This window comes from Galeopterus variegatus, unplaced genomic scaffold (assembly GCF_000696425.1).
Source record: "Galeopterus variegatus unplaced genomic scaffold, G_variegatus-3.0.2 Scaffold1516, whole genome shotgun sequence".
Classification (NCBI taxonomy): Eukaryota; Metazoa; Chordata; class Mammalia; order Dermoptera; family Cynocephalidae; genus Galeopterus; species Galeopterus variegatus.
In genome coordinates, this window is record NW_007727627.1 from 268,405 (window position 1) to 295,848 (window position 27,444).

The 27,444-nt window shown below is 42.8% G+C and overlaps 1 protein-coding gene across 1 annotated transcript in view; it reads right to left on the reverse strand.

Moving 5' to 3' along the window:
* LOC103594258 (chromosome unknown open reading frame, human C9orf3) overlaps positions 1-27,444 on the reverse strand; it is a 276,533-nt gene that overhangs the window by 227,686 nt on the left and 21,403 nt on the right. Inside the window, exons 3-4 of the mRNA XM_008577458.1 lie at positions 22,272-22,425; positions 16,098-16,343 (exon numbers count right to left, since the gene is read on the reverse strand). Coding sequence (XP_008575680.1) covers positions 16,098-16,343; positions 22,272-22,425 — 400 coding nt within the window. The remainder of the gene's footprint in view (positions 1-16,097; positions 16,344-22,271; positions 22,426-27,444) is intronic.

Sequence of the window (27,444 nt, forward strand, 5' to 3'; positions counted from 1 at the left end):
GCAAATAAACAAAGTGCATTATTCAGCCTAATTAGATGTTCTGCTGTTGGAATCAGGCAGTGAAGGAAGGTGTTTTGTAGCAGCAAGTGGAGCAAGGGTTTAGCCATAAAAAGAAGTTTCTTAAAATTTTCTTTTTAGGAAGAATCACTTCGCTCTGTCTTAGAGACCAGACAAGCGAAAGTCTATTTCACATCAGATCAGGCACATCCATTTGAAAGCACAACGAAAATGACCCTCCAGCTGCTGCTTCAGCTTCTAACATGATCATCACATACTTAAAGAGGTCAAAGGGTCCCGCACAGGGTTGGGGGGTCGGGGTACATGTGACACAAATGACCAGCAGCTCCCCTCTGGGCCCCTCAGCCCTTCCCTCTATGTGATGACTGCCCTGCCACACCAGCATGGGGATCACTGTATCCTGTGTGTGTCTTTAGCAAATAACCACAAGGGAGGTCAGTAGGCTGAATGTGCATGTGTATGTGCGTGCCTGGGTGGACCTGCACACACACAGGGCAGGGGCCTACAGCTTTTGCTAATTTTATATCCACTAAAAGAATTGCCCTTCAGATACACCAAAAAAAATTTTTTTTTGGCCATACTGGTAAAAACCATTTTCTGTTCTGTTCCTTAGTGTCACGCCTTATTAAGGCTGAGATTAATCACATCAATTGCTTGCCTCTCTTTGATATATTAGTCTGGTCAACATGAAACTATAATGAGGTAGCAGCCTAGGTTCTGCAGACTATCTAAAGTCGAGTTCTTGCTGACATGCTCTAGAATTATGTGGGGGTGGCATTGGACGTTCAACTAAGTCTTTAAAAAATGTTTCAGCAACTCTGCCCCAGCTCAACCCACTTATTCCTTGAGGAACCTGGAAATTCAGAAACATTTGGTTATTTCCATAACCCGCTACTTTCCACTTCCCTTTCTGGCATTTCATTCCACTTTTTCTGTATTCAGATCACGCTTGGGCTTCTGCCCAATTCTGAAGATTAAAACCATCAAAAGTCTCTGTCTCCACAACATCCTCCCACTTAAAAAAAGAGACAGCATTAGTCTTTCCTTTCATTTTTTTTGCAATGTGGTTAAAGAATATTTTCCCTTTATTCTGCAAGACGGCTGCTGGCCTTTCAGCCCAGGCCCGGGCACCCTCTTGCCTGCTCACCTCTGAGACTGTGAAGTATGTGCTCTATCCTGAAAGCCCAGTGGCAGGGCCCCACACCAGCTAGTACCACCCCTCAGCATCTGGGCACCAACTAAATAAAACCCATAGGCCAAATAGTCAAAATAATATCTAGTTCTCTTAACCAGAAAAATAAATGGCATTTCTAAATGCTATTTTGAAATGTCAAATATGCAGGTTTATTTTTTATGAAAAGAGGTTCTCTTTAAACTGATGAACACAAGAGTTGTTAATATTAATGAAATCTGAAGAACATCGTTACAAAGCTGCTGAAAAGGGGGCATATGGCTTCCACTTGGTTTATTAAGTGAGCTCTTGAACCTGAATGAGCAAGATCATCACAATGACAATTTGAGATTTGGGGCAATAGACTTGTTATTCTTATTTCCATCCCTGCTTCATTGCATGTAGGTTCCTCCAAGTATTCATGACCACACAAAAGTGCTGACATTCCACTGCTTTTGAAATTTCCCAAAACAGAAATTCTTCCACCTGTAATTATCAAGCACCAGTGAGGAATAAGATGCAGGCACATCCCTACTTCCCACAACACGGCAGTATACTAACACAATCCTATGCATTTACTGACACTTCAAAATGCACCAGGGGCTCAATGTAGCATTGTTTACAACAACAACAACAAAAATTAGAAAAAACTCAAAAGTCCATAATTTGGAAAAGTCAGCTGAGAACATCCACAGAGTAGAATACTATGCAGTTAAATAAAAAAGAATGAGAAAACTCTTTAAGGCCTAATAACAGAAGAAATCCAGGACATAATGTTAAATGACAAAAGCTCAGTGTAAAACAGGGAGTGTGTTCTGTCTCCTTTTGTTTAAGAAAAGTGAAGAGGGATAACAATCCATAACAGAGGTGGGGAACAAAAATAGAAAAAAACGCACTAAGGAAACGTACTATTCAAAGGCCTTTTAAGGGTGATCCTTTTGCAAAGTTAAAATTCCTCTTGAAAAAGTGTCTTCAGACATTCCCATACTGGCCTACGGGATTATCTCAACCAAGACAGATGGGAACTTTTTACAAGACACTGTGTATGCTTCTGGGAGAGCTGGCGTGTGAAGACAGGCAGAGTGGGACTGGCATTCAAAGGAAGAGCCGTGTGCAAGAGGTTACTCCGACACGCCGCGGCTGCTGGCTGCAGGCTTGGTTCTGGCCTTCTGACTCCAAGCCTCTCTGGCTTCATTCAGAAGAGGCAGGTGCAATGATACAGGTTCTTTTAGAAGTTTCCATCATGAGGTCCTTTCAAACACAGGTCAGATAATGGCTTTGATAATACTGAGACCAGATCAGAGACAGCTGCTTCAAGGAGCTAACAGGGCTCAATCTCTGACCCAAAAGTTGATGGGAAAAGAGGTCAAGGACATAGAGCTTTGTCTTACTGATGGGACTAGAACTCCAGGGGGGATACAAGCCAGGCAAACATGGCTCGCATAGTATAGTTGAATCCAGGAGGGATTCAAAGTCCCTGGAAGATCAGGCACAAGATTTATTTTTATTTGATCTTAGACATGGAAAAGTAACTAAGAAATACATTTTGACCTGAACCAAAAAAATGTCTGGTGGTTTCCTTCTATTGCTGTCTTTACGTTGCTTTTTTGTAGAAAAAAAAAAAAAGGTAATATGTATATTTAAACTATTAATCTTTAAGCTACAGCCTTGAAGGAAGACCTAAGGAAAATGTAGGTGCTACCCTAAATGCTCCTTCAGTGAATTGAGAAATTCTGTGTGTACAATTTGGGTACAAACAACTCTGAGTACTCAACAACTCTTTGTAACAAACCTTTCATGTTGCCAGACAGGTTGAGCATCCCTAATCTGAACATCCAAAATGCTTCAAAATCTGAAACTTTCTGAGTGCCATCATGACGCTCAAAGGAAATAAATGCTCATTTGGAGCACTTTGGATTTTGGATTTTCAGATTAGGAATGCTTAACTAGTATGTATTCTGCAAGCATTCCAAAATCTGAAATATGAAACACTTCTGGGCCCAATCATTTTGAATAAGGGATACTCGACCTGTACTACCACAGTAATCCATCACACCTACTTTTATTTTCTCCCTGGAGCTACTATTTCAGAGAAGCCTGGGTATTCTGGATTGGCACCAACTGTAAAGTTTGTGATTCACACTAATAAGCAACAAATCTTGTGTATTTTTTGACCCTCAAAACCGCAAAATGTCTCTAAGCCTAATTAAGCAAGGAACTGATGTTTGCTAAGGGCCTAATATGTACTAGGCATCTACACACGATCTTACCCAGTGCACACAAGAGTCTGGGAGATGAGCAGTCTATGGCTGTTTACCAGCGATTAACTGGGCAGGGTTCACAGGAGTTGAGGAAGAGCTGGGACTGGCACTGGCCTTTCTCACTCCAAAGTCAGGGCTCTCTTTCCATCATCTCACACTGCATCCCACGGGATATAGGATATGAAGTGTGCTTGACTGCCTGGAGCTTGCCCTTACTTAGCTCACAACCTGTGAGTGGGTCTACATGTTTCTACAGCTCAGCTCAAGCAAACAACCCATCATTAAGATCTACCTGCCTTGCGCCTCAAAGGCCAAGAGTTACAGAAGCCCAGGCCCTGATCCAGCTGTCAGCACCTGCTGGGACTCATCACCCTGCATGATAAACTCAGCTGAGCAGAAAGCTGAGCTTACCCTGCCTGGGGGATGGAAGATCATGGGAGAGGCAGGGCACAGAGGCCTCTCTGAGTAGCAGGGTTCCAGGTCTCAGCGCAGGATGGTGAGAAGCAGAACAGGGCTTGTCTTGAAGGAAGCTGCAGGGAACGTGAACAACAGGACCACAGAGGGACCTGGAGCTTGTTTGTGAGCAGCAGATGAGAGGAGAGATGTCTAAGAACACTCTGAAAACTGTAGAGAGTTAAAGTCAGGTGGCAGCATCATTAAGGAACCAGAAGATTAGGGAAAGGATCCGTGCACTGTCAGCTTTACTCAAAGCCACTGAGTGGCTTTCCCAATTCTAAGATCTAACTGATGCTTTTATTTGTAGAAGCAAAAAGAAAGTGCCCTTATAAATTGGTCAGGGCTGTGGGTGTGTATTAGTCCATTTTCTGTTGCATATAACAGAATACCTGAAACTGGGTTAATTTTAAAGAAATAGAATTTATTTCTTACAGTTTGGAGCTGGGAGGTCCAAGCTCCAGGGAACACATGGTGAGGGCCCTGCTCTTGGTGGTGACTCTCTATAGTGGCCTGAACAAGAGAGAGCTAACCTCCTCACTTGCTCTCCTTTTAAAACCATCAGAATCACACCCATGACCACCCATTAAACCATCAATGGATTAACCCATTCATGAGGGTATTGTCGCAAAATCCAACCCCCTCTAAAAGGCTCGGAGCATCTTTCAATTACCATAACTGGATTTCCCACCCTCCTAACAATGTCACACTGAAGACTTAAGTTTTCAATCATGAAACTTTGGGGGACACATTTAACGCACAGCAGGGTGTAAACCACAGAAAACCAACTCAACCAGCTTGGACCAAAGAGATCCCTTATTTGAAGGCTCAAAAGCCAATGAGACGGGCAGGAGCACACAAGTGAATGCCATTTCTCGCCCCTATTTCTGCTTTTCCTACATTCTCTGTGATCAGGCTCCTCCCAGTGGTAGGAAATATGGTCCAGTTATTCTCTCATCACATACCTCTCAACCACCTCTACTCTTCATTCCAACTGGGAAACCCCAGAGAAGAACTTATGCAGAAAGTTAAGTACGAAGATTCCAATACAGAAGGTGCTCCAGAGCAGAGGGGTATTAAGCGTAAGTGGGGTGTATCCCTTGCAGGGAGACAGTATGAGGCACTGCCAGGACCTGGGAAAGCTGCTAGGGTGTGGAGAGGACGGATTCACAAGCACTGGTCTTCCCCTCAGATCCTAAGTCAGATCTCAGAGAGATACCTGAGGGACCAGGCAGGGACCGTCTCCTTCACACACCCCTGTGAGCAGAATGAATGGTGAAACACATGGCTGGTGCTGGTACCATTTCGAGAGGTAAATATCTAGTTCTGGGCCTATTTCTTTCCAACTTTGAAGGAAGTATTACAAAATGAGAAGATGTACATCTGGTCTTCAGCACAAGCACCCTCTCTTCATTGCTACCTTTATAAACAGAGTACAGATTTCTTTCAACAGACAGGGGCCTTGGACATGAAAGCCAAGGGAAGGGGTGTTCTCTGGATAAAGGGCCATCTTCTGTATCCTCAAATAACTTGAAACTGTGCAAGCATTGGTAGGCATGAAGCTGAATCCAGTGGGCTCCTCTCACTTGTTCATTCTCCTTACCCCAACTTCCTGGCACAAGCACATACTGCCTCCGAGGGCAGGGGAGAGATTTCCAGTTTAAAAAGATGAAATTCAGACAGGTGCAACAGAGGCAACTGTGGACCACACAGGGAAGGTCAGAATCATTCCTGGACAGGTCTGGCTGGACAACACTATAAGCTGAGAAGCTGCCACCAGTGTCTAGGGGGTGCTACATGTGAGGTGGTAACCAGGACCGGGGCTGGGGCAGGCGTGTGCAGGGGCCTGGGACCTGGGCCCCCTACCAGGCCGTGTATCCTGCTGAGCTCTGGGGCCCATAATCGCCTGATTGCTTGCAGGTCTGCATGGAGATATCAAAGTCAGGAAGAAATGGTTTGAAGCCAAAAGGGGAGGCGGGGTGTAGAGGGGGGGAGGGCTGATTCAGAGTTGTGGGAGTCCAAGGGGAAGGGGTCTGGGAGCAGGGAGGGGAAGGCCAAGGGAGAAGAGAAATCAGAATTAAATGAAAACAGTGTTTGCAGCTGGGCCCCTCTCTGTAAAGTCCTGCCATGCATGCATTAACTCTCCACGGATGAAAACAAAAATCCGGGGACCTGGTGCCTGCCTGCTGGGGCATATAAAGCTTACAGGATATAATATCTTCCATGTGGGTGTGCCCGGAAGCACACAAAAGGGCCTGACAGGTCGTTTAAAACTGACTATCAAGGTCAAAACATCACCACCTGCAGGCACAACTGCAACGTCTCCATTCATCCCCCCACTTCTCGTTCTCTGTTGTTTGTTTTAAGCCAAAGCACAGTTTGAACAGCGACAAGCCTGACAACTGTTCAAACATATGTACGTGCAACTTATTAGCTTGCAAATGGAGATATCTGGAGGCTAAAAACAAGAGATGGGTGAGACAAGTTAGCCACTTGTCTTAAAGGGTCAAAGGAAGGGGTCTGAGTGATAAATTCCTGGGTTCAGGGAGGAAAGTCTTCATCAGTGGAACCCGCTCCTGATGCAGTGTTTGAAAATGCTGTTTTGCACTGATGGTAGAGGCGGTTATAATGAAAAAAAGAGGTCCCTGCCCTTGAGATCTATTTATTTTGCAATTAACTCGGGGTAAGAGAGGCCCCTTCTGACGCTTCTGCTTGGGGGCCTAAAATTTAAACGCCTACTGCTGCCTAGGTGCCCACAGACTGCAAGAAAATCCCAGCCTCATGATCTAACTCGCTCTTACATCAAAAAGAAAATATATGTGTACGGTAAATTACTGAACGAAATTGAATCACCCCCACCCCTGTTCAAATAAAAAACCTAATTAAACCAAAGAATGTTAGGGCTCTAAGACACTCTGCAGGCTACTCTAAATCAACCCCTTACTTTTCCAGAGAAGAAAATGAGGCCAGGGAGGACCGGTGACTTGTGCGGGAGTCCCCATCCATGACTGGGTGCCAGCTCCTCAGGAAAACAGATTCCTTCTGAGCAACAGACCAGCAGGGAGCATCACCAGAGAGCTCGCCTCACCCGCTCATTACGTGTCCTTTCATCCTTCTCAGTGTGACATTTGCACCTGAGGGACAATGGCAGGAGATGGCGTCTGTGTACACTCCGCAAGTGATACTCATCTGTACAGAGACACCCCCTCCATTCCCCACTCAACACACACAGCACTCTAACACCTGTGGGGACCTGTTAACATTCCAGATGCCAAGACCTCACCCCAAATCCACTGAACTGGGGTCTTCATGTGGGGGCCCAGGCAGTTGCAGGGGTCCCAAGGCACAAGCCAGTTCATTGGGGTGAAAGAAGAAAATGACAGATTTACTTTTATAGTCATTTTTTTCTCACATTTTTAAATTTTCTGTGTTTGTGTGTGTTTTATAGTGCACCCAAATATTAACACCGTACTCTGTGTATATGACTTATAAATAAATAAATAGAAATATACGGAGCAGTAATTGCTCACAAAGAGGTGTTACAGACAAGTATAAAGGCAGGGCCTCACACTGTTCCTCACCACTAACAAAGCAAGGCCCTTGACCAGGCCCTGACACACGTGGGTCCTCGGCTACCACTGACAGAATAAAAGCTGGATTCCATAGCCAACCGTGCCACCAACTCCCAGATATTTCTGAAGAGAATCATTTCCCAAAGTGTGTTTTGAGGAGATGGGTTTTTTTTGGTTTTTGCCTTGAGTCCACAGTGATCCCATGAAATGCTCACTGTAAAGAGGGAACCCTGGGCACAACAGTTGGGGGAATACTGCATACCCTGGCTCTGTCTTTAAGAGGCACAGACACACCAGGATATTAAATCAGGATAATAAGGATATTAAAGGTTTTCTTAGAAACCTTCCAGTAAAGAATCCCTTTTAACTTTGTTTAATCCATTCATTTCCTAAACTAATTAACCCATGGATTTTTCCCCCCATATGATTAACATTCTACAAAACCAGTCACCTACTTTAGAAAATCCTAAAGGTCTCGTATTTCCTTGTGGCCACAGCATCACCAACATTCACTGCACCTGTCCACTGACAGGTGTTTACAGAATGAGTTCTTAGCTGTGCCCACCCATCCCTTTCCCACGACCAGCTTCCAATCAGATGTTCAGAAACTGCCCATGGGTGGAAAAAGCCAGAAAATACAGGGACTCATTCCCAAAGAGAAGCACCATCCTTTGGTTCTCAGGGTATCCCCTTAGAAGAGACCAACTCAAAAACTGGGATCTGCCAAACAGTTTCCAACAACTCAGCAAGGTGGCTCCAGGGAACGAAGGCCCAGTGGTCACCAGTGGTGGCCACCAGGCTCACAGAGCACCTAGTCCTCCTTGCAGGTATCGGCTGGGGAGCCCAACAATCATTCACACTCTCTTGGAATGAAGTTCCAAGGTTTCCATTTTATGGTGAGAGGGGTGGGTGGTTATTTTTAGCAAGCTGACTGAAAAGGTGAAGGGCCGATTTGGTTTGTTCAGTGACTGCAGATTCGGCATTCTGTCCTATGGGAACGATGTCTAGACTTTTAGAGGAGTCACCTCTGTAAACAGCACAGTTAGTTAACCAAGAAATAGAACATGCTCTACTCTGAGCTCCACACTCTGGGATTAAGTCAGGGTGGGTTTTTGCATTGTATCCTCAAATCCCATGTAGTAATTAATTTTTTTAAAAAGTGATCCATTTTTTAAAGGAGTGTTTTCTCACACTATGGCCTCTTAATAGAATTAAGTTAATACTTCTTTTGAAGAAAAGGTAGCTGAAATACTCTTCCAATTACATTTCAGAGGTGAAATAAAGCAACGAGGCTATTTGTCACCACTTTATGTGAACAGGCCTCTGCGGCTCACATGTCCATAGGCTCCAGCTGCATATTGGCCATGACACAACACAGGCTATGTTCCCTCCAAGCAGAGCCGTTCATACATTGTGCCTTACTTGAGGACAGTCTCAGGAGTTGGCGTTCTCCCCAAAAGGAGCCTACGTACAAAGCTCCATGCCCACATACATACAAAAGACAGTCCAGAAGCCAGTAGTATTTGCTTGCTCTGTGTAGTCGTCTGAGGAGTAAGAGTCGGCAAGACTGGGAATATTCCAATTTAGGCAATTTTGTGTGTTGAATTCCATTGTTCTTTTTCACCTAGTCAGTGTATGTTCTACTCAGTAATGATGCTTCTGTACATAAGTGGGAAGGTGGAAAAAAGCCTTTTCTTTGCATGGAAAGGCGGCAAAGTAGTGCTGACTTGGCCACCTCAGGCTCAAGGACTGAAAGAGATTAGGAGCCTATGATGACATCAACAGGGAGAGAAGATGACAAATATTGGTAGAGGGGTGATTGCTTCAGAAAAGACTTTCAAAGGCCTGACAACTTCCCTTGAAGGATGGCCCCAGCAGTGTTCTCTGAAGGTAGGACTGTCAGTCTATGTGTGTGGAGAACAGTTCAAAGAAAACAAAACACTTACGTGTAATCTTCCAGAGGGTGAGGAATCATGGCATAATGATGATAAAAGGCTGCTTCTGGATCTGACAAGCAGCACAGCTGTTTGATGGCAAGTAGATTCTGGCTAAGCCAAAAGCTGCGTTCACTCTGTCTGTTGCTCCAACAGAAGAGAGAGAGCCTGGCCCCAAAGTACTCATGTGATCCAGGAACTTGCCTGGTACCCAGATTCTATGGCTGCCTCAAAACAGCCCACAGTAAACACTGATCTTCAACATTATCTTCAATCATAGTGACACTATGATTTCCATGGGCAGACTCTGAAGAAAATATATACAGCCTCAGAGACAGTTACAGATAGGTTTTGTCTAAGTCTGAACCCACGAACTCTGACAGCCATCTCAGGATGAGGCCATTTAAATTGTGTCTCTGCCTTCCTGGGTCTAAATGACTTGGGGACATCATATATCTCCTCCTATACCTGTTCCGTAAAAAATGGAGCATACACAAACATCCTCACTACCTACCTCAGTTGTTATAAACTAGTATTGTCAAGACTAACAAAATTAGCACAGTCTAGGGCTTTCGGAGTCCCAGAAGAACATCACTTTATGCACACCAATTACTATTTCAGGAAAGAAAAATGAAAGAACCAGAACATGTTAGAAGGGGAAAGCCCTTCCCTATGAGATAGGAGGGAAACAAAGGCAAATGATTTTCTTAAGAAGGAAAATATAAATAGAAAACAAAATGGAGAAATTGAACACAAGAAAGCAATAAAGGGGATGCGTCTAAGGGGCACAAATCAACCTGCACACTCAGCAGTACTCACGACTAGCTCTGTTCATCTCTACAGCGATGGCAGCGTTGCCAATAAAGAAGGGATTATAATTTTACAAAGAAAATAAAGGAATGGTGTGAGCTGCTTTCTATCATTCACACCCACCTGTTTGAGAAAGTAGAGAAGAGTTATACTGGAAAACAGGGGAGAGAAAAGTGCATTCAAAGCATTTTTAAAAAGCAGAAAAAAACTTGAGAAGTTATTAAAATGTGAGAAACAAACAATAATAATAACAACAACAAGAGCAAAAACCCACACCACACACAAACCAAAAATATGCAGCACATGAGAGAAAGCAGACGGGATGGCAGCACGGTGAATTGAAAAGTGCACTAATTTAAGGTTCAAAATCTGATTCCTGAAGGAAAGATTGTATCCTTCCTTGAAACCAGGGAGTCACATCCCCTGAAATTTAAAGAAGGATTGTTTAAAAGTTTGGTGGTTTTGGTTTGGAGGACCAAAAATTCAAGTAGAAGCTGACAAAGAACAAGCAAAGAAAAATTCCCAAATCTGTGAAGCCTTGCTACTTAAGATAATGACAGAAATTTATGACTGCTTCCTTCCCCAGCAGAAAGGAGCACAATTAGAAGGCTGAAAACAACAGGCCCTTTGTACCAGCATGTTATGTTTTGCTTATTCTATTACGCATTGGCTGGGAGTGGGAGATAAGAATAAGCAGGGCAACACTCCAGACAGGGTTAGACAACCCCAGGAGGAGGAGGTGGGAAGAAAAGCTGGTTACGTTCTTGTTCTTTCCTGGGCATGTATGTGCATACTGTTTATTTGCAAATTGAGGTACTTAAGAAAATTGTGTGTGCAATAGTCAGAAACTAGTTTAAGCATTCAGAAGTCTTTTATTGCATAAGCCATGTGTAATAGGCAGCTTTATAGTTTTTCTCCACTGTCAAGTGCATTGAAGCTATTTACGTAATTGATAATTATTTCTCTATGCTCTTTATTTATCAATCCTATTTTTGTTCAGTCTTAAAAACAACTTAAAAACTAGGATGAGCAAACATATAAACAGTTTCCCTCCCTGTAACCTACTGCATCAAAAAAGTTTGTAAGGAATCAATCAGTAGCCACCAGGGGAAGAAAACGTGGTCATCTGAGAATTCTCTTTTCTCTACGAAGGGAGACTTGCCAGTCTAGGAGCCAGGTGCTCTGACAGTTCCAGCAATGGAGAATTCTGCTCCAGGACAGCAGCTGCTAGGCCAGTCAGGTACTCACCAGCCAGTCATGAGATGGTATGGCCGCTATGGTCCCAAGAAAACCCAGTAAAGATTTGATCTCTGTTGCAGATCTCTCCCCACAACCCTTAACTGCCTGGAATGATCGACACCAACTCAACCTCTGCCATTTCTTGGTGGCTCTCTCTCTCACTCATACTCATTTGGATATGTCGGTGGCTCAGATGACCCAAGCCCTGAGGGACCATGGCATTTCCCGGCACTCAAAGTGAGGTGGCTAAGGAAAGCCATCTAAAAGCTCACTGGCCTTCTTCCTGCTCCTCCAGCTCATTACAAGGGCTTCCAAACTGGGACCTTTGGACTGGAATTTCCTCAGCCTGGGTTGCTTTTCTATTAGATGGTCACTAGGCTGGCTCCTTTCCATTCTTGAATCTCATCCCAAAAGTCACTCTTTAAAGAAGCCTTTCCCTCCCACCCTAAGGATGCTATCTATTCTCCCACTCTGTCACTTACTTGGTTTTATTTTCTTCAGAGCATGCATCATCATTGTTTGTTCACATGTGTCCTGTTTTTCTCCCTGACTAGAATGTCCGTTCCATAAGGACAGAGGCCTTGTCATTGGTGTCCACCTTTGTGGGCTCAGCATCTTCAGTACTACGTGGCACACAATCTGTGCCTGACAGAAATGTACTACAAGAATGAATGAATGAATGAATACACAAACAATGAGCAATGAGCAAGACAATCGGGTATAGAACCAGTAGAAGAAAGGTCAGAGCAGAATTTGTCATCTGTCATCCACCACACTGCTGCCATTTCCCCTCAATTTTACCAGTGGGACCAGGGGTGAAGCTACATGTGAACTGTTGAACTGGGAAGCAGAGCTATATAGCATATGGGTTTTTTTTTCTTCTGTGCTCTAAACAGAAAGCCACTCTGAAATAATTTTCAGGAGATTCTTGAAATTCAAATATAGGGGGAAATAATAAAGTATTTAGATGTCAGCAAGGCAGCTCTGCCAACCTAATTATGCCCCATGACATGTAATTGTGAACTGCTGAAAGACAAACGGTGAAGCAATGCATTTATTACAAATATGTACAGAGGTAAGACTGAGGTGTTAATTTTTAAGCAACTGTCATAAATCAGGTTCCAGGATATTATTCCATTAACATTATTGCTATTATAACAAAGAGTGTAAGCCTGACAACGAGCTCCTTTCATGTATTCTCTGTACTACTAGAAAATTAGGTGTACTAGTCATGGCCCTAGCTGGGACACTGAGAACATACAAGGACACAATGAAAATAGCAGAATATTAATTATACCAACAGGAAGAGAGCTGTTCTACACTTCAAAGATTCATTTAAATTGCATTAATATCTTTGTACAGACATCACAGTACTCAATCCAAGAAATGTGCACTCCACATCTCCTGATACAGCAGGTTCAGTCTTCATGGGAGGCAAAAATAAAATAGAACAAAAACAGAAAGTTCACGTGTACCAAAAGAGAAAAGTATAGGAATGAAACTGTCAATAAAACATCTTAAAGGTAAACTAGTGATTTTTTTCTAAGAATCAGAATAGAATGAAAGCATCTCTCCCCAGGAACGGTGATTCAGAAAAGGATTTGGGGGGATGTTGGAAAGGGGGTCAGGTCCAATAAGTAATGTCTCCTGTTATATTAAAAGGTGACAAAAACCATGAAGTGCAGTATCGATAAATGTTCTAGTTACTGCTATGTTTGAAAAGTATTCCAAATTCTAAAATATTGTTTATGTATTATTACCTTCTTACAAGTTGATTTGTCAGTATCATACATTCAAGTTGTACAAGTGTGTTTTTTTCCCACTTCACTGAATATCAAAATCAGCCTCAAAAACAGAATCAGAGAGGAGAATTTAAGCTTACTCATAAAAACTATGACATGTAATATTTAAAATACAGTGAAATCATTATGGATAATACCCAATATTTTTAAAAAACTCTTTAGGGGCCGGCCCGGTGGTGCACTGCTACAGTGCGCCGCTTGGGAGCGCGGTGGCGCTCCCGCCGAGGGTTCGGATCCCACATACAGACCGGTTCCCGCTCACTGGCTGAGCGAGGTGTGGGAGCAACACCGAGGGTTGCGATCCCGTTGCCGGTCCCGGTCCCGTACGGGTGCGACACTGAGGGTTGCGATCCGTTGCCAGACACGAAAAAAGACAAAAAGGAAAAAAAAAAAAAACTCTTTAACACAGTTAATAATTTACCAATTTTAGTTCAAGTGGAAATGTTTAATGTAATTTGCCAAAAAGGAATACTAAAATGGTATAAAATAGTATTTATATAGTTAAGACCTAATCACTAAAGAAGTCCACAGGTATGGAATTTATAATCTTGCATACATGTTTATAAAACACAAGCTTAGGAAAGAACCATTTAATTTACCAAGAAATCCTTTGATCTGTCTGCATATTATAACTAACAGGACAATAGCAAATTTCAGTGTGGAGGTCTTTTTGCGTGTCTCTTCCCAGCCTCGGGGTTTCCCTATTTCTGTTTAGGGTATAGAAGTTGACCTACATGACTGTTGTTTCTGTTCCAGCTTTGCTTTCCAGAACCTCCAGCAAAGCCTTGACCATAAATAAAGCAGCAGGGCTCCCGTTGCCCACTGAGTCGTACACCCCCCTCTGCTGCATGTGGCTCAAGGTGTTGGGATCCTGATGGAGTCAAGCCAAGCAAGTGGAATCAATTTAAGTCAGAGTTTGGAAAAACAGAGCGTTCCCCTTTCCCCATCCCAACTGGCAGTGGAAGATACCACAGTCACCCTTCCACTGCTCAAATAAAGGGAATAGTAACTAATCCCAGGAAAACATCTAGACCCAGGCAGACTTTATGTACACATTCTAACAACAACAACAAAAGGATATTTGACAACCAACCACAAAATTTTAAATATATGGTTCTCCTGTATTTAAGCATAAAAGCAGTCTTGTGTTATTATCACCATCACATTTTTTGACATTTGTGCCCAGTACCACTTGGCCTTAGGATACTTACACTTATTACTTTAAAAATACAGAGTTAAGCATGTTTAAATCACTTTAAATATCTCAAAAAGCAGCAAACATACACCCTACCTGCTTGGGCATGCAAACTTGAAAAGAAAAGCCTTACAGAATGGCCTGCAGGTCGACAAATTCTGGTTTTGGCAGACTAATGTCAGGAAGGGGCTATGGAAAATAAGGTCCTGTGTACTTCTGAAAAATACTCTGACTTTGGTTCCCTCAGGCCAGAATTTGGAACTGTTAGCAAACATGCCCTGAAAAACTTCAACTCTCATAAAGTGCTACAGACTCTCAAATAAATATGGCCCCTCAAGACTGTGTACAAATGAGAAACATTTAACGAACAACCCTTTCTTCACCAATAATTCTGCTTAAATTAAGTCCAGGAGACTCATCAAAGGGACCAAAGAAGCCCCCTTGTTAAGACAAGTTCTATATATAGCCACCCATAACAATTATATGAAGCATGTAACCAAATATATATAATTATCCTAGTTTCTACATTCCCATTATCTTCATAAATATAGGATAAAAATCAGTCTAAATGACTTTCTCAGACCTCCTCAAGGACTAAGCAAGCCAGACAGCTTTTTAAAAGTATATGTATGTAGCAAAGATCAAAAGCAAATGTTCTGGTCAGTTCTTTTCTACTCATGGGTTTTACTAAGAATGTGTGCAGTTTTCAGGGAAAACACCACAAATGACAGCTGTTCCAAAGCATGGAAATTAATTGGCAGCAGGAAATTCCTTGACTAATAGGGAAAAACTTGAAGTCGCATGTTTTGATGAGCTTATTTTTCCCATCCTTAGTCAAGTGTATTCACTGTTAATGATTAAGATTTTCAAGTAGAAATATAACCAAGTAAAATCCCGAGTACATTCCCTACTTTTCTCAGTGGAATAGAGCTACCCATTACTGAATGAATAACGGCATTAATGAATGGATTTTAGCTGTAAATAATATACAGAGGAAAGGTTCAATTTGCAGGTCTTGATTTTCTGTAGGAACTAACCAGGACCCAATAACAATAATTCCTTCATTGTATTAAAAATAGTAGCAAGACAAGTGACTCCCGCATCCCCACAGAAAGTAAGCCATCTGCTTGGAGCTGTTTTTCTAGCAGCAGGGATGGATTTAAACTGATCCATCCACTGTCTCTCTGACATAGGGTCTCTCAAGTTGTTGCCTTTGTGACCAATGGTGAGAAAGGATGAGACAGCTGGTCAGGATTAGGCAAGCAGCCTGTGCTCGGCTGGCCTGACACTGTGACTTTGGGCTCCTCAGCATTACACTCTCGTCTCTCATGCCAACAACAGCCACTGATCAGTGTGATCAAACACACCGCTCTCAGGGCGCAACATATTCTCAATCCCAGCCACAACTTGAGCTCTCTCTTTTCAAGGCAGTCTGAATTGAGCCTGTGACACCAACAGGCTCATGCATGGTGGAGTCCACGTGAGAACTATCCCTCAAGGCAGTAATGCAATATCCAATCATGAGCATCCGTGGCCCTGACATCCTAATCCGATGACAGCTGTAACAGAGCTCAAGGAAAGCAAGAAATGGTCCAAGAATTTCCAAAGCAGGTACCCCAAGTGCCACAACGGAACAACATACCTGGCCATCCCCAGACTGGGAAAGTTGGCAGGGACGATGAGTACATCCAGCCGGGAGAACGGGTGTGTTCCCAGGACAGAATGTGCTGCTGAGAGGCAAGGAGGGATAAGCCACAAGAGGGTCTCCTGGCAGGCGCCCCTGAGGCACGTCGGGGCAAAGACCCGATAAGGAATGATCTCCTGGGTGGTGGCAGAAGCGTTCTGGAAGCGGCAGGGGTATTCCATGTGACCACAAACACCAGCATACCTGGGGAACAACATGAAATAAACAGATGCGTGTAACAGTAAATCATATTTATTCCTCTTGCCATGGAAGAGAGGAACTCTTGCAGACATGGACAACTTTTAGTTGGTTCAGACAGGCTCACAGCAAAGACTGTTCATGTGAACTCTTGGCTTGTCTGTGTCTGGGTAGCAGTGAAAAATTATAGGTCAAAATACTTATTGATGTGCTTGAATCAATTGAGTAGCTTCAATCTAAGCTAAGTAAAAGTAGTAAAATCTCATTTTAGAACAAACTGAGGAGAAAAATTCCAAGACTCAAAACAATAAAACAACTTCCCATCAAAATAAAAATAATTTCTTTCTTCAGTAATGTGCTGTCAAGTATCATCATAGGAAAAGTCTCCAAATCAGGGATGATTCATTACTCAGAAAGGAAAGGACGATGTAGCCAAATTAAAGATCTTATCCTTGAACTTCCTAGACTAAAAGATTCGGATTGAGGTAGAACAATGAACCAAGTGACAGTTATAGGTTCAAACTTTTGCAAAAGAACACAAACCATTTTACTGAAAAGTAATTTAGGTGTTCTTTACAAAGCCCATCAAAAGGTTTGGCACTTTTGATATATCTTTCTCACTCCACTTTCAATACAAATTTAACTGAGTCACCCTTTTAAGGAAACAGATCAGAGACCAGCCCTCACCATCTGACCACTGCTAGTTATTCGTGGAAGGTGGAGCTGAAAGAGAATTCCTAGAGCCTGACTCAGGCCTCAAGAGAACTTATCTATCCAAAGAAACCTACATCAAAGGGAACTTTTTTTTTTTTAACCTATTAACATGTCCTTTATTGAAACACAATGGAAAGCTCTTCTAATTTTAAATTACTATAGGTGCTTGTCTGATTCACAGTGAATGTGAAGTCTTAAGATGCTGGCCTGTCCCACTATGGGCAGACTACTACAACAGTAAGTCCTCTCCAAATTTAAGAAGTGCCTTTCACCATCCAAAGCCAGCACCTGGGAGATGTACAGGGCTATGTAAATCAGCCTAGCCCACCACCAGCACAGTACACAGAACACAGCTTCCACCTCTGATGACGTTTCACCACAGCTGAGGGTAAGAAAAACACATGGGGATCTATAAACTGCCAGGAAAAGGTGACAGAAGAATATAATTACCAACACCGAACCTGGTCACAGTCCCTGGACTGATAACCTTGCTTTGTGGGGAGAGTGAGTAAAAGGTGTCTTTTGGTAAACACTAACTGAAAAGGCTTCAGTGTCCACCTAATGACAAGTACAGTGCTGGTGCATCGATTTAAACAAAGGGCTCACAAAATGAAAAAGACCATTTATTGAATTACTCACCATGATACCTTTCTCTAATGTGTTTAACACAGGTATATAATGTGCTACAGTAATTTAAGCTCATATATTCTCTATCAAAAAGCTTTCAGAGCACATTAAGAAATTGAGAAGAATTGAGAAATGGAGGTGTGCAGGCATGTTCTGGACAAAGTTGGGAAGTAAGTTTAAATTCCATCTATCACAACACAATTTTGCAAAGAGGCATTTCATTAGCCTCTCTATAAACGCACCATGGGGCAAGATTATTTCTTGCAGCCAAGAACCCAAAGGTTAGAAACAAAGTTGAGGTAGCCGAAGACACACCAAAAAAGGGAACGTGTTCAAGGACAGAGATGAGTTAGATTCTTTCTGGGCATAAATGCCACTAGCTCAGGTAATAAAAACGATTCCAGTTGTGTGAATTAGCACCGTTTTTCATAATCAAAGCCTGGAAGAAAATGCAGGACTTTAAGGCAATCAAGCGATGGGAAAGTGAGACTGCTAAGGCTCCCAATGGGAATGAAAACGGCATCGGGGAGCCACTTGTCGGTCCCCACATACGGGTCACGAAACAGGCTTCGGTGGCTTTTCTCAGACTGGCTAGCCGACCTGAGGCAAGTGAGGAGGAAAGGAACTGATTGGAAAGAGGTTAGGGGGCACTTACTGGGGTGATGGGATGTTCTCTATCTGCTTTAGGTGCATACAATCATCAAAAACTCATCAAGCCAAACACTTCAGATCTGCGCATTTTGTTATGTGTTAATCACACTTTAAAAATAAACAAAAACAATTTTAAATGGTTTCTAAGGTTTCTTCTGGCACAGCTCACCACGAGTCCCTCTTCATACAACAGCCTTGTTTCTGCAGAGGCGAGGGAATATTGTACTTCTGTAAAGTCATACAGACCCAGCATCAAATCAGAGATGATTTTTCTTCCTTTCAAGGCAAATTTGCATGTATTTTACAACTCTGAAGAAGACCTCCTCCCCCACCAAGTCCGCTCTTCTTTATAATGAACATCCTCAATGCCTTTTCTTCTGCTTTGTAGTGCAATCATTTTTGCTGAGTTCCTCTGGTCTTTATCCAGGTTTCCATGCTGCGCTTAAACTGTATGGCCCCAACAAAGGCCTTGAGGGGCTGAACATAATTCATAATCATAAAGATTTCCCTGTGGCCAAATGCTTTCATGGAATTAAAAGGACCTCCTTCCACTGCATGCTTGACCTCTCTCCCCAGCTTACCTGACTGGCTTGGCCACCCTAGGCTTTCTCTTTCTGAATCTGCTTGCCCACAGAGGGAGCACTTCTGGGCCTGCTCTCTGACCTGTATTAGGCAGACTGTGCATCTGTGCTGTGGAGGCCACCAGCTGTCTAGCCGGGTGGGTAACTGGGTTGGCAAATTTTGCAGTATTAGAAAGCCCACTGAGACCACGTACCTAAGTATCCTCAGTCCAGCTTCTGTCAATAATGAAAACTTTACTTGATCACCTTCTGTCTGTTCTTCACCTGGTTTGAACTCAGGACGACAGGAGAGGAGTAGTATTTACCCCTTCTCCTAAAGCCCAGCAGTAATTTGAGACAGCATCTCTCCCAGGCTCCCCACTGGACAGGGCCATACCCTCTCCCTTTCACAGCAACTGTGCAAGAAAAGGGAGAAGCCATTTCAGTTGCTTCTGTGCAGGGAGGAGGGGCACGTAGCAAGCAGTTGCTGTCCACCCAACAACTTTCCTCCCTTCCCCTAACCTTCTTAAGGCACGAGTTTCTCAACCGCACAGCACAGCTGCTCTAACAATCAACCAACCCTGAGGCTTTAGGGGAAGAGCAGAGAGCTTCTTCACCATGAAGAAGCCAAGAACCCATGTGCAAAGTCTTCAGATAAGGAGAGTGTGGCTTTGTGCACAGAACCACATCCAACCAGTAAGGACAGCAACTTCAGGCTCGAAGGCAATGCTCTCAGCTTCTGTCTTCTGTTCTAACACAACACACTCCAGTCTTAACAGTGGCTCAATCACAGCAGTGACTCTCTGAGTAGGAAGGTGGATCAGACTCCAGAGGTGAGGCATGGATAATATGTACAGTTTTTAAAAGTCCTCAGGTAATATTCTGAATCACCTCTCTAGAGGTCTGGACTGGATGTGAATCCAGGTACATTACTCAGCAGGTGTATGAATACATGAATACGAACAGACTACCGTTTGTTTGGGTTTTTTTCTCACTATATTTCTGTTCTTTTAATAAGTAATATTAGACAATGATCACATGCCAAGGTGATCAAAGAGTATACAGCCAAAACAAATTAGGGAGAGTATTACAGACATGTGCCAGACAGTTGCTATAGTTATTATTAACGTCACTATTCTAAATGTTGCGTTTGTCGGCTTTTTTAAATTTATAATTTTTTGTAGTTTATTTTCTCATTCTAAAGAAATATGCATTTGCATAGCTAGTTTTGTATCCTTATTTTGCTTTTTTTGTTTGTTGCTGGTTACTGAATACGTTCCTGAGTCAGCCTCAGTGTTAGTGCACATTCTCTAGACATGAATGTCTGATGCGGTGTCTTAGGACTGCATCTTATTCTTCTACTATCTTCTTCAGTATAAATCACAGGGCTGATAGATCTCGTTTACATTTTTCAAGTGCTATTTGTTACAGTACTAGAGGTCAGATGTCCCCCCAGTCTCCTGAATGCTTTCTTTCTTAAATTTCTTCGATTCTACTCCTTGGAAGCATCTCTTACCCACACACTTTTTCTTGTGTGATTCTCACATGGGTTTTACTACTCTTCGAGGCTTCTGAGCCTTTTCTTTCACATTTTTCTTTCCTGGTTCACTTACATTCTCCACCCTTCTCTCCTTCTGAGCCTTTTCTTTCACATTTTTCTTTCCTGGTTCACTTACATTCTCCACCCTTCTCTCCCTTCCTAAGCTCTACTGTGCTTCAGTATTTGTCCATAACCCCCCACTCCCAACCACCTCCACGTGCTTGCAGCTTGCATATTTTTCAGGTTCTTTGTCCCCTAAAATGATAATCAGGATATCAGTTCTCTCAGTCAGTGAAGGTCAGAGTGTGGTTCCTGGAGCACCTTTGAACAAACTGCTGTTTGAGTCTCAGTATCCTTACCTACGAAACAAGGATAACAAAGCCAATCTACTGCACAGGCTTATCCTCAGGCTAAATGAGATGGTATTCGGATCAAGACTTTCCCTGACTTCAAACAACCAATGGCTTCTGTATCAACTCAGGATAGGCCAGGGCTAGGATGCACTGCAGTACCAAACAACCCCAGAGTTTCAACGACTTAACACACAAAAAGCTTATTTCTTGCTCATACCTAGTCCTCTGAGGATCCAAATGACTCTCCAGAGCACCTGTCCTGCTCACTCAGAAATTTAGGCTGCCCATAACTGCAAAATGAAGCCTATTCTTTGATCCCAATGCAGGGGCAGAGAGCACTAGAGGGTCTCACATGCAATGAAATGTTCCCACATGAAAGTCACTTCTGTCCACAATTCCCTTCTTCTCTCAAGAGTATTAAGTAATATCTAACAAGCAATCTACGATTGATAGTCCAAAACAGACAAAAAGTAGAAATTACTTTCCCTTCCTCCAAAAAAAGCAAAATGTAGGCAATAAGACATGCCTGTCAGAAGAGAGACCAAATGGCTTTGTCTCCTAAAGATACCAACCACTGCAGCCACTGCGTTGAGTAAAAGCAGCATGGAAGAATAAAACCAACACAAAAGGAATCTGCACTGAGAGTACATCTAGGTTGGTTTTCAAGGATGAACCAGCCACCTGTATGTAGCATGACTCTGGTCTTTCCCCACCAGAAGGTACTGATTTAGTGACTTTCTATAAACAGGAAAAATAATTCATTTGAGCTGGGTGTAAAAGTCCTAGGAATGAAGCATGATATGCAATTCTGTGCCTCTTCTGTGCAATCCCCTTCTCCCTCTTAGCTCTGAAAGCTAGAATCAGTTGAACATCTGGGGAGGCTGCAAGTGAACACCCAACGGCCTACACTAATTTTTAAAAACTTCAAACTGATTTTATCCAGTCCATACCAAAAAAGAAGAAATCACTCCTGACGTTACAAAGCACTGACCCAACAGCTCCTTGTGTCCTGTGCTCCTAAAGAGGCTGACTAGCTCTGCAGAGGGAGGCCGTCCCTACAACGCTCCACTAACAGCGTCATTGGAACCAAAATAGCAGAGTAGCCTATAAAATGCTCAATCAGATGAGCAGTCTCTTTCTATTAAGTTAGGTTTTAGACCAGATAAGCACTGAAAACCAAGGTTAAAAGGTGTAGAACAAGGGAACGTGTTGAATCCGAGTATCCCTTTAATATAACCAAACACATACAAATATTTCACTTGACTTTACAGAGGATTTCATTTATACTTATTTTCTTTTCTCTTTCTGCGTTTGCTCGCATTTCTGCCTCTCAATTCTCTTTCCTTCCCAGTAGGGCCTTCCCTGCTTTGATTAATCCTATTTTGGTTTAGTTTCTCAGCAGGGATGACTCACATTCCCAGTGCTTGGAAGAAATGCATCATACCACTTCCTCAAGGATTTGTTTCTAAGCAAGTTCCCAAACACAAACCTGAAGTCAGCCTCGGAAGGTGGGAAGGGTCCCTCTGTTGCCAGATCATTTGATGAGCACGTCTCCGGCTTCATTTCTGTCCAGCATCCCACTGCAATTGTGAAGGTGGAGGCTGGCATTGGCATGGTTACATAGTAATACCAGCTTAAGAGCCCTATAAAGAGAACAACAACAAAAAACATAATGAGGCCACTGTATGGTTCTGGACCTTACTCTGCATTTCTTCTCTTGAGGCTCTTGAAGAGCTTGTGTGATAGGCTGGTAAGAGCCAAGTCTCAGAGGTGGGTCACATCAACTGAGGGGGCATTATTCCAGGTCTCAGGGAAAGCAAAGAGGGCTGATGGTTTCAAAGCAGTCAAGGAGGTTTGGGTCTCTTCCAGGGATCAGTTTGAAGCCCTTCAAGTGAGGCTGTAAACAAAGGGTGGTGGTGGTGGTGGTCACTCACAGCTGCAAACACAGAAGGACACAGGGTGTGCGCTCCTGTAGACACAAGAACATGTCTTATTCATCCTTACTGCATAGCACCATATGTGGCATAAAAGTAGATGCTCAACTGATATCTGTCGAATGAATGAATAAACAGAGACGATCACTTCTGTACTGTAACTAAACTATTTTGTCTAAATTCAATTCAAGTCAATCGAAAATGGAGCTTGTAGAAAACACATGAGACTAGAGAAGGGAGATGCCTGAGTTTTAGGCCCAACTCTGAAACTAATTAGCTATGGTAGTTCAGGTCTTACCCCCCATCCTTTTTATCAGTTTAGCTGGTCTCCCACTCCTTGTTGAACACACGAAAAACAGGCACAGAGGCTCAGTGGAGCCGAGGACTCCCAGCTAGTCTGTAGCAGGGCTGGGATTACAGTAGGGGCTCACCATCCCAGGGGAGGATGTGCTCTCCATCTAGTCCCAGCCTTAGAGAAGGCTGCTAGCAAAAGATTAATAACTTAGAACCCTTGCACGGACCTCACTTCTAAAATGGGAAAACAATTTTGATGTTTCTGAAATCTAAATGTGCCATACAAGCTGATCTAACATAGTATTTTTTCTGAGCAGTTGCTATAATTTGATGGGGTGTCTTAAGGGGAACTGATGTCACCTTATATTATGGAACACATTTCTCCACATCTTGTGTACCCCTGGGGAGGAACTTCCATTAGAGTAACACTTCCTTCAGGCCCCATACGAACTCCTTTGTAGGAGCTATTATTCTCTTTCTTGCTGTAAGTTTTAGAGAGTTAAAAACCCATGGAGTGGCCTGTGGTTGTCCACTTTGGTCAATGAGTGGCTAAGATGTCAAATTCAGGGTCAAAATATTAACATACCAACATACCCACACTGGCCAGCAGACCTAACATGACGTTTTTCAAAGTCTTTAGCAGTAAAAGTCAATAACGGAGGTTAGATTTTGATCTCCATATGCTTGGCTCCTTCATCTCTCTCTCTACTAATTCTGAACTCAGGAAGGTAGAATTTCAGGAAAAAATAATATGGTTTCTGGTGAAATTCAAGTTTGGAAGTCATTAGAGAAGATATCTGAAGGAAGAATATTGGAGGGCAAGCTCAGAACTGCTGGAAACCCATCACAGAGGCAGCCATTCTCTCAAACTTGCTTTTGAGTTTCATCCCGCTTCTGGAATCGAATAGCTGCTCTTGAGATCCCTCTCTTTGTAGCTGACTAGAAAGTTGAAGGCACACTCCCCTTTAAAAAGACAATCAAAACCAGTGATGCTGGAGCCAGTCAAGTCATGTATGTAGCTTCCACAGGGCTTGAAGAAAATGATAGCCTTAAAGAGAATCACTGCTCTGATTCCAAGCAGGTAAGAAGCGGGTAGGGACAGTGGCAGAAGTCTTGATGAAAACAGTACATTGATCTGACATGACAGGCTACATCAAACCCGCCTCCCTCATTGCCTGCCTTCCCATAACTACCTCATTCTCTGCAACCTGATGTCTCCTGTGATTGCTCCGTGCAGAACTTCAGTTTGACTGGACAACACAGTGAGAGCTGGAGCAGGAAGGAGGGAAGGCAGAGGCAGCAGAAGAGGAAAGAAGCTGTGGGTGAGGAACTAAATCTTTTGAAGGGGCTTGGTTTAAAAAAAAAAAAAAAAAACATGAATAATTGAATTTTCTTAATCCAAGAGTTGCAGTATGTCATTCTTTCTCTGAAGTACATTTTGGAGTACTTATCATAAACCCTTAAAAAAATTCAGACCCCTAGGGATTCAGTAAATAAATAAGCAGCAATGGTGAGGCTTTCAGGTAAAAATGGAAGCTTGAATGCATGTGGCCACCTTTGCTTCCTCTCAAACCCCATTAAAAGACAGTGAAAGGATTTTTTTTAATGCATAAATCAACAAGAACAGGGAGAATAAAACAGGAGACAAAAGCTGTAAAGTATTGGAAGGTAGAACGCAGATAGGAGAGTGGCAAGCGACACAGCAGACATGAGTCCTAAGTCAGCAGTGGGGAAAAATGAGACCCCCCTCATCTTACCCCCTAGAAACCCCAAAAGGCTATGGGGTAACATGCTGCACTAAGCAGGCCTGGCTGGACGCCTATCTAAGAATAATTGGAGTTTATTTTCTAGAGAGAGTAAAAGAGAGGGCCTCTGGACTAGGAGGGTGCAGGGTGGGGAAGGAAAGGCACGGCTGATGGCACATGAGTGGGACTGGACGAACATGCGCAGAGAAGACACTGAGACCACCTGCCAGCTCCCCAATTTGGTTCCCAGAACGATGGCAGCCAGGCTTTCACCCTCCAGGCAGGAGACTGAAGAAAAGAGGCCTAGGGACACTGACACGGGAGGACTGCCATGACCAGCCTACAGTGAAGCACACGGCTGGCAGGCCCTAGGTGTGTGCTCAGAGCTTCCAATTAGCATTCCAGCCCCTACTCCTAGGGGTCGAAGCAAGGACTTCCAGGCATCTTTAGAAAGCTTCTAATGCAAAACTGAGAGACCAAAATCAATAGAAACAAGCAACTTGTTGGACAGTGACCACACAAGGAGCAGAAAACTTCAAAAAATATCAAACATACAAACACTGAGAATTAAGAGAATTTATTGCAGCCATGAAATAAGTACTGTATAGTATTAGAAAAAGGGCATTCATAAGGAAAGAAAATTAAAAATGTGATAGAAGAAAGGAAAAGCTTAATAAAAGGGATGGGATGAGATATAAAGCTGAAGAAATCTCCCAGGAAGTAGAGCAAAAAAGACGAGAAGATGCAGAAAATAAAAGTGCACTTCAGGAGGCCCAATATCCAAGTAGCAGAAACTCCAGAGAGAGAGAAATGAAAGGTAGAAAATCATCAGTTAAAAAATTCAAGAAAACTACCACAAACTAAAGGGGGCATGAGTTTCCACAGTGAAAGGACATAAAATGCCCAAGACACTGGATACAAATCGACCCACATCAAGACACATCATTATGAAATTTAGAAGCCTGGGAAAAAAGACAAGATCCTACAAGCTTCCAGAAAGTGGAAGGAAACAAAAAGTCACATACAATAAGGACATTTTCAGACATGCAGAGTCTCAAAAAAATTCACCTCCCACGTACCGTATTCTCTGGAAGTTACTAGAGTATGTAACGTATGCTTCAAAAAGAGGTAGTAAATCCAGAAAGAGGAAGACAGACGAGCCAACACCAGAGAGAAGCACAGGGAATGTGTAGAATGACGGAGAAGGGCGGCCCCAGCAGCCAGGTGTGCACCTTGTAGGGAGGCCAACCTGGGCACCTCTGCCCGCCTGGGAGACAGCTGCTCCAGGAAGATGAAATTGAGAGAAAACCTGATGTATCTGAGCATCTTGAAAGGAGATGTAAACAGCTTTCAAAGAGTTTGGGGGTAAATACATAGAAAACCAAGCAAATGGGAAGAAACAAACAAAAAATAAGACAATCATTAACTCAAAGAAAAACTAACATGTTGTACGGAAATAATAACATAATCATGGCTTGACTACGAGGCTTGGCTCTTAATGACAAACATAGATATAACAATATAAATGAACAATATTAATTTAACCAATGCTATGATATTAATTACACTGGAAACACAGGATTTGGGGAAGGGAGCATGTGTATGAGGGGTGGGGAAGGAGCGAGGACAGCTAAATCCTGTAGTGGGAAGACCAACCCTGAACAATCCGGCATCTTATTGAACGACATGGAGGTAAATATCAAAGAATCAGCCAAAAGAGGTGAAAGTGGTTATTTCCAAAACAGGAGAAATGGGGGTGTTGGGGGAGATACAGAGGACTGCTGTTTGGGGAGGGAGTATAATAAACCCAACAGGATTAACTCTTTAAATATTGCATTTTTAATACACAACAATTAAATTAATCAGCCAATTAATTACAAGGTAATATTAACAGAAAAGGACACTTTTGTTTCTGAGATACTATTAAAATGATAAACTATAACTCGGAAGGAAGAGGCAATTTAGAGATAAGGAGTAGGCACTACCCTAGTAAGAAATCCCTTTAAGAATGAAACACTATGCACAATAGGCTTTCTCCCTATGTTCTGTGCTGAATTTTTTAGCTGACTTTTTGCTGCCTGTCTGGTTCTTGTACCATTCATCTAGTACGTGGGCAAGATGAGACTTGTGGAAACAGCAAGAACTGAAACTACTTCCAAGAGAAAACACTGCTGATGGTATAAGAGGTATCTGTTAGAGCCCTGCACAAGGTCGGCAAGAATCCACACAGAGTGCCCAATCACTTATGTCCCAGCACCTGCACCAGGAGGTGACATGGGAAGGGCACGAGAAGCCACAGAAGGATGTGGCAGGGGAAAGGAATGGAGATCAGCAATAAAAGAGTCAGAAACCTTCAATGACCTGGAGTTTGAGAGAAACAGCAAAAGTGATAACAGAATCTGAGCCAAGTCCAGCAAAAACATTTTAGAACTGTCATTGCTCCCTCGTAGTCTTCCCTGAAGTTAAATAAGGGATTGAAAATGACTTTTTTAGAAATGTATTGAAAGTATCACCCAAACCCATATTTTAAATGCTCAAGATGATTTCAGCCCACAAGATTTTTTATTTTCTTAAATTCCTTAAGTTCTTCTACTTACTGGAGCTCATTTGGAATAAACTATTTTTATTCAAGTTTTTAGAACAAAAATGTTGACTGAGCTACCAAGTGACAGTCAAATAGGGGCAGATC